This window comes from Dendrobium catenatum, unplaced genomic scaffold (assembly GCF_001605985.2).
Source record: "Dendrobium catenatum unplaced genomic scaffold, ASM160598v2 fragScaff_scaffold_1056, whole genome shotgun sequence".
Taxonomy (NCBI): Eukaryota; Viridiplantae; Streptophyta; class Magnoliopsida; order Asparagales; family Orchidaceae; genus Dendrobium; species Dendrobium catenatum.
Window position 1 is genome coordinate 7,968,988 of NW_021319518.1, and position 7,761 is coordinate 7,976,748.

At 36.1% G+C, this 7,761-nt stretch overlaps 1 protein-coding gene across 1 annotated transcript in view; it reads right to left on the reverse strand.

Annotated features, from left to right (window-relative positions):
• Positions 1-475: 475 nt before the first annotated feature.
• LOC110105003 (dnaJ protein ERDJ3B) overlaps positions 476-7,761 on the reverse strand; it is a 26,706-nt gene continuing 19,420 nt past the window's right edge. Inside the window, exons 7-10 of the mRNA XM_020834340.2 lie at positions 4,716-4,775; positions 4,538-4,615; positions 1,030-1,101; positions 476-956 (exon numbers count right to left, since the gene is read on the reverse strand). Coding sequence (XP_020689999.1) covers positions 798-956; positions 1,030-1,101; positions 4,538-4,615; positions 4,716-4,775 — 369 coding nt within the window. The 3' untranslated portion in view covers positions 476-797. The remainder of the gene's footprint in view (positions 957-1,029; positions 1,102-4,537; positions 4,616-4,715; positions 4,776-7,761) is intronic.

The window sequence follows — 7,761 nt, forward strand, 5'->3', positions numbered from 1 at the left end:
AATAAAAGCCAAATCTATTTCAACCAAAAATCCAAACTAAATCATTGAAACATAAAGTCATGATTTAGGATTCATTGAGACGGCTTTCTTGCTGATTTTTAAAATAACTTTTTAATAGCAAATATTTTTTACAAAAAGATTATTTAAAAAAAACAGCAAAAAAATCTTCTCAAATGAAATCATAGACATTCAAAAGGAAATAGAAAAATGCCCTCTCTGCACGTAGAGAAGATCAATGTCATAGAATCATAAGTTATTCAAAATTATTTATAAAAATAAGATTTAACAGTTCAAACTAAATTTAATAAGAAAATGAATTTAAAAAAAAAAAAACAAATCTAACACCAAATAGTTTGATAAAACTAATGATGTTGATGGTGGGGTCGACTTGAACTTACATGGAGCCTATGAGCAGTCATTGCTGTGCTGTTCAAGTATCAGACACCAATCACAAATGCCAAAACGAAGCCACTTCTTTGAAGAAAAAATGCTGTAAACTATTTCAAAAATATAATCGTTACTATATTAGTCCTCTCGTTCAATAGTCTTGCAGGCCAAAGATAGACTTGGTGCAAAATTTTAATCAACCTTGTTACTAACTATTCAGAAGCTACCTGCCAAGTGTAATAGTAGGCCAAACAAAACAAGATAAAAAAAATTGAATCCCAGCTTTAGATTTTGTAGCAAATCACGTCATTTAATTTGCACAAATTACTGGGACTGTAGACTCATGGTTGAATCCATTCATGGAACAGTAAAGCTAGCTTTACCAAGCACCAAGAATGGTCAAGGAAACCTCAAGAAAAAATTTGCTTGATCTTGGTTTTCTGATCTTCAGTTAGCGATCTAGGGAAGGATACTTCGAAAGTAACATATAGATCTCCTTTCTTTGAGCTCATATGCACAGGCATTCCTTCACCTTTGAACTTCCTAATTTCTTTAGGTTTGGTGATTCCCTGAAAATTAAACTTGTTTATTATACACCAACTTTAACGAGATAAAGGTAAAGGCTTTGGATTAGCCACTAACGTTCATGCCGATATCCACTAGATGGCCATCGAGATGCTTCATGGTTTTTTCAAAGCCAACAAGAGCTTCAAGCTGACACATGGGAAAAACTATTTACATCAGTGAAATTAACATAAGAAAAAAAAAAGAACTGCAAAAACTGCAGATAAAATAATGTAGTATTCATCCATCAGCTTGCAATAAGGTAGATTCAAGGAGAGATTATTCTACGCGGACACCGGACAGGAGAATCGTCCGGTACCGCTTGATACCGAGCGCGGTACTGACGCTCGGTACCGAGTGCGGTACACTTTTGAGGTGATGTGGCGCATTTTTATTGGCCTTTGGATGATGTCCGGACTCTGCACAAAATAATTTCCCAAGAGAGGATAATGATGTACCGCAGGATCTATCTGCTGTAAATCGTGATATTTGTCACATCATTGAAAGAAATAATGAAATCAAAATCCCAATAGGAGACACAAGAGCACCAGCTAAGCCAAACTGAATGAAGCCTAGACCAAATGCCCTCTTAAAGCCACTCGGCACCAGCTAATCAATCTCCTTTCTACATCATTATAAGGTAGGGGTGTAAACGAGTCGAGTCGAGTATTTGCCTTATCAAGCCTGGCTCGTTTAATCCTTAATGAGCTCGAGCTCGAGTTCGAGCTCAATAAGTGGGCTCGAGCTCGACTCGTTTAGGAAATATCAAGCTCGAGCTCGACTCGAAAGATCGAGCTCGTTTGAAAAGCTCATTGAAAAACTGCAGCTGCAGATAGATTTTTTTATAAAATAAGCTTTCAAATATTATAAAAACATAATATTATAATATAATATATATAATTATATATATCGAATTATATCGAGTAGCTTGATAAGCTTTCGAGTCGAGTTGGGTTGAGCTCGAACTCGAGCTCGTTTATCATTCGAGCTCGATTGTAGGCTCGAGCTCGAGCTCGAAGCTCGATAAGCTCGGCTCGCGAGCTTGTTAACGAGTCGAGTTCGAGCCGGCTCGGCTCACTTACACCCCTATTATAAGGTGAGATTGTTGGAACTTCTGATAAATTCATATTGGAAGGTACAATTCAACGTAAATCGAGCGTTCTACACTTTCAATGTCAAGAAACAACTCAAAAGATTGAATGAAGGCTAATTTGGGCACATGAGAAGTGGGGAGGGATCAAGAGATAGAGAGAGAAAGCATCATCATTTTTTAACAAGCATTCATCCACAACTTCGTAAGCGAACATGCGGAGGGATGAAGAAAGAGCAATTGGCACATGCATTCTTAATCATCAAATTAGTAAGTTTAATTTTATCTTACTAGTTATTAATAGTACAACGTGTGGGCAAGAGTGCCATAAAGCAAAATTGAGCCCTTCCATAAATAACACTAATTATTTGTGACAAGCAACCCTACCATCACGTTCATATTTAAGGCATGTTTTCCCATTTCTTATTACGTTTTGATTTATACCCTAAGCTCCCAAAGAGGGAGGGTATTTATAATCCTAAGAAACCTAAAAACCTACAAACAAATTAATACCTAACACCCAATAATTAAACTTTTACATTAATTCCTTGATATTCTCTGCTTCTCAACAATAACCTTGCCCTCAAGATTGAACAAATAAAAATGAAAAAAAAAAAAACTTATACTCTATCAAGATCTAAGGCATCGATTGGGAAACTATGAGTGCGATGGTTGAGGCATAAGAAATCTTAGCTGATATGGTTGAGGATTCTGTAGGGGCAGGGAGCAACGGGATCGATGTGAAGGGGATGAAATAGGGGCGAGATTTGTACAGGGCACACCTAGCAGCGTTAGGTGTATGTGGATTTGACATTTCTAGAAGTGAACAGCGACAACGAAGATAGAATCAATCTAGCAAAGCGAAGGAATAGCACAACATATTGGATTAGACATTTCTAGTACGAAATCAAATTAGAAATCTTGGCAAGGGAGTCAGGAAGCGAAGTTAACGGAGACATAGGTGGAAGCCAACCCGATCTAAAAAATCTGAGTCCAGGTTGACCCGTTTAATAAACGGGTCGGGTGTTGGTTAGACTTTTTAAGCAGTTCATTAAACAAGACGGGTTCTAATTGACCCGCGAACCATTTTTAATCCGACCTGTCAACCCATTTTAAACCTAGTGATAGGATTCGGTAGTTGCAAGATCCAACCTGATCTAGAGGTGGATAGATGAGATGGAGTTAGAGTTGTCTAAATTGGCAAAGGCAGAATGGAGATCTAAGAATATTGGCTAGGAACAATCTATAATATGAAGGCAAAATTAGGATCTGACGGGCTGCGATATAGTGACAACACGGTGGAGATCGTGTGGGTTTGAGCTCGAACGAAGACTAGAGTTAGCATGTACGTGACAAGATTTGATTGTGATTGGCAGGTTAGTGCTGTGAGTTTGTGGAAAATGAATCTGGGGTTTAGCAAACATAGTGGAAGATCTAGATCTAGCTAGGTTGAACAACAGAGGTCAAATATGGGATGACATAGGTAAAGATGAAGGAAGACATGGGGACACCCAAAGATAATGAGGTCAACGAGTGCACCAATGATTTGAGCTTAAATACAAACGATAGGAAAAAAAGCAAATAAATTGATAAGTAGGCAATTACAGCATGCCATGTAATTAGTAAGAGCAAAGGAGATGAGGGCATCCCAACAAACCTAATAACAATCGAATACCTAATATCCACTAATCAACCCATTAAATTAAGTTAGAACAAATAGGAGTAAGAAATAAATGAATAGAAATTAAAAAATAGGAAGGAAAATGAGTAACAAATACAACATATTTCAAAGTTGTCCAAAAGACAATTAAAATTAATACCAGACAACACTTCCCAGTAATAATTGGTGAAGGAGGATTCTTAAAGCCAAATAGTCCTAAACAACTCCCTATATTTTTGGTAAAAAGGTAACGATGAAGATGTTAAGAATTAACAAAAGTGCATTTATTGAAAGTGAAGAATAATGAGAAAGAATTCAAAACAGAAGTAGTAGAGTGAACCTAGATTGGCTACGGGTAACACTGATAACAGATGACCAAAAGGAGTACTGTATTATACATTTTCTATAGATCAAGCTACTAGAGTTAAAGAAAAAAAAAAAGCATAAGTACTGAAATATGCAATGGCATACAATTGTACTAGATGTTGGCAGTATTAACAATTAATGAATTAAAAAAAAATAATGAATCGAGTTTGTAAACAGGTTATATGCTCGACGCTACTGGTCTTATAAATACAATCACAAATGAACCAGAACAGGGAATGATAAAGATCAAATCTGACAATCTTTTCATTCATATGCAACTTAATCATATCGGTTCTAAAATAACCTGGCACTTCAAGTGATGAATTTAGAGGTCAGGGTCATGGTTTTAAATGAAATTAGCGAACAATCTTGCAATCAGTAAACTGTTCAGATGAAATAGCTGTGATAATAATAATAAATCAGGCCAACATAAAAGTAAATGACAAAAATTTAAGGAGAGAACTCAGTACCAAAGAAATTGTCACTGTTGTGTATAGATCACTGCCTTCTCTTCGGAATCGGTCATGAGCTGCAGTTCGAATCCTAAACTGTTTGGTAAAACTATGCTTCAGTAAAATCAACAATCAATTTTCTAATATAGAAGTCAAACTCGTATCTTCTTGCTTTAAGAGTATGATGCACTGGTACCTTAAGATCACCATTTTCTCCATCTATTATAGGCTCACCATCCTCATAAAAGGTCACTTCCTGTTTAAAACAAGGGTATGCTTACGTGAGTGACAGCAAGGCACGAGTGTTGTGGGAGACAGACAGAAAAGAGCATGTTCAAGAAAAAAATGCGTGTACCAAAAACCACAAAACCTTCCAAAAAGAAAAAAAAAACCATCTATCTAGTAAATATAAAGGAATATTCCGGAAAAAAAAAAACACTATAACAACAAAATACTAATAGCACTTGTCGAGTGACCATATGATATTTACTCCATGCCTCCAACAGTGAGACCAATGGTTCATATCCTTAAATTGAAGATATTACCATTTTATTAATTGTTGCAGCAAAGTCATTCCTCAGTTTCCAAATGTTAAAGGTTTCTTAAGCAACATAATCAGGCATTGGAGAAAATATACAATAGAAGATGACCAAAGTAGCTGCCACGTTATTTCCTTGTTCTTTAGGAATGGATTTTTTTACACAGTACCAAATAGGAACTCCTTCTATGGGATCAACCATGGAAGAAATAACGCTCATAAGAAATAAGAATCAAGAAACCGGATTAAATTACAAACAGCCTGATGCGGACATCGGCACAAAAATCTGGCGCATCTATCACAGGAGGCGTTGTAAATCGACGGCTCTGATTTAAGTTGTCATTTATGAATTATTTTCTGCATTTTAGTTTCTAGTTTATGTTATTTCATGTTTTACCCCTAGGTTAATTTATTTGAATGTTGTAGCCCGAGGGGCAATTTTGTAATTTTTTTCCTCATGTTGTGGCCTATATATATGGCCTTTAGCTATTGTAATAGGATGGTTAATTGGATATGAAAATTTTTGTGTTCCTCATTTGTTCTTCTTGTGAGAGAGCGTTAGTGGGATTCCTATGGGAAGGAATCGAAGTTGTCACCAGCCGCAGGATGGGTCCGGGCTCGTGATTTGAGATCCCTTGGAGAGGGAGAATCGGATCACCCACCAACCTTGGAGACGGCCGGGTTCGTGGTTTTTTCTTTTGTGAATTTCTTTCTTCTTCTTCCTTCCACCCCCTTTATTCATCTTCTCGCATATCAATCCTCCACTAAAACTCCACCCAACATCTCCTCCAATCCAAGCCCTACAATTTTCCCCCATTAGCTTCTCCACCGCCGGCCACTCTTGTTTGTCTCCATGAATGAGAAGTCAATGTCACTTAATGCTTACCTAAGTTCAAATAATTTAGGAAATTATTTTCATTCTTTGAAATTCGAATTTTTGAATTTCAAATAGTTTCCTAAATTAGAAAGCTATTTTAGGAAAGTATTGAATCTCATTCATGATGTAATTGAAACTTAATTTGGGTGATTTAATTTTGGGCGGTTTTCAAAATTTCAAATTCCACTAATTTGAAATTTGAAATCGTTCCTAATTTGCCATTCCATTTTGGAAAGTTTTAAATTAATTCTTTTTGAATTTCAAATTTAAATTGGGGTGGGTTATTTACTCTCCTAATTCCTAAAACCCAATTAAGAAGCCTTAATTGCTTTCATTGAAGCCATATATTCATTACTGCTACCGGCTCACCTCACCTCCACCTTGGCTTGAAATAATAATTATTGCCTATTCTCCCCATATTACTTTTGGAAACTAATTTCAAATACCTTACATTGCCTCCAGCAGATATTTCTAAGCTCTATTTCCTATTCTATTTCCTAAATCAATTCACTGGTTTTGGAAATAGAAATTCATTCAGAATTTGCTTGGAAATAATTTTCCTGAATTTTCTCTACATCCCGCTGTTCCCCCTCCTCACTGGATCTTACCAAAATCTGTCCAGAATTTTTATTTCTCTTTGGGAAGAATTGGGACCTGAACATTCTGCTTTGGGAATTTACATCCCTCTGCTAGCCGAAATCTTCCAAAGGCCATCACATGGAAATTCCTCCACTAGAACCTCTCCAAGTTCCTTACAATATTGAGTCCTCTTCCTCCCAAAGCTGCAGCCCGTGATTTCCCAGCTCTTCTTACTTCAAGTCTTTCTCCTCTAAACACCAAAACTGAAGTTTCCCCTTAGATTTCTGAGAGAAATCTCTCTCCTGGCAAGAGAAATTCTTCCTTCCCCTACCCCTATTTCCTCAAGAGAAAATCTGAGAACTTCTTCTCAAATTTTTGGTGAAATCTGAACTTGCTGTCAAAAAAAAAAAAATTGGAGAGAAGATTTGTCCCTAGCAAAGCGTTTTCCGTTCTACATCACAGCCTTTTTAGACTCCAAAACCCAATAAAAATGATTAAATGTTAATATTAGATCAGCAGTCAAATAAAACTTTTATGCCAAAATCTATAAAATTAGTCTAAATTTGACATTTGTTGGTGCAAGGTAGTCCCTAAAAGCATATCATGAACAAACCTGATTGTGTGAAACGAAGGATAAAATTTGCTAAAAAAAAGTGCAAGTGAAGAATCCTAACTTAGCTCAATTGAGAAAAGAACAAGGAGTTAAGTAGAGTTTCACTTGTAACATACGTGCTACAACTTCAACAGAAATGCGGTAAAAATTGGGCATGGGTTGACTATGCAAAAAATTAAGATTATACTTGCTGCATGGAATTTAATATTTAAAATGGGAAGAATAGAGAATTAGTGAACATAACGATCAAAAGGATAACAATAACATGTTTGCAAGACACTTAATGAAAGGGGAATCCAAAAACATTAGGAAGATAACAAGCTATGGTATATCAAAAAGTATATAACTAAGATGAGGTAGGGATAGTAATACATAAATAGGTGAAAAATAAAATTTTGAAGTGAATAGTGCTAGTCATAGGGTGCTTAACATTAATTTAATTATCAGCAAAAATATTATAAATGGATTAGCGTTTATTCTTAAATTAGATAAAAATATAGTTTGGAAAAACAAGGAAAGAGAGATCAACTATCACAACATCTAACTAAAGAAGCAAAGAATAATTACTTTGTAACCTATGATGCACGAATACGGACACGGCGACACGGACACGACACGACACGGACACGGGACAC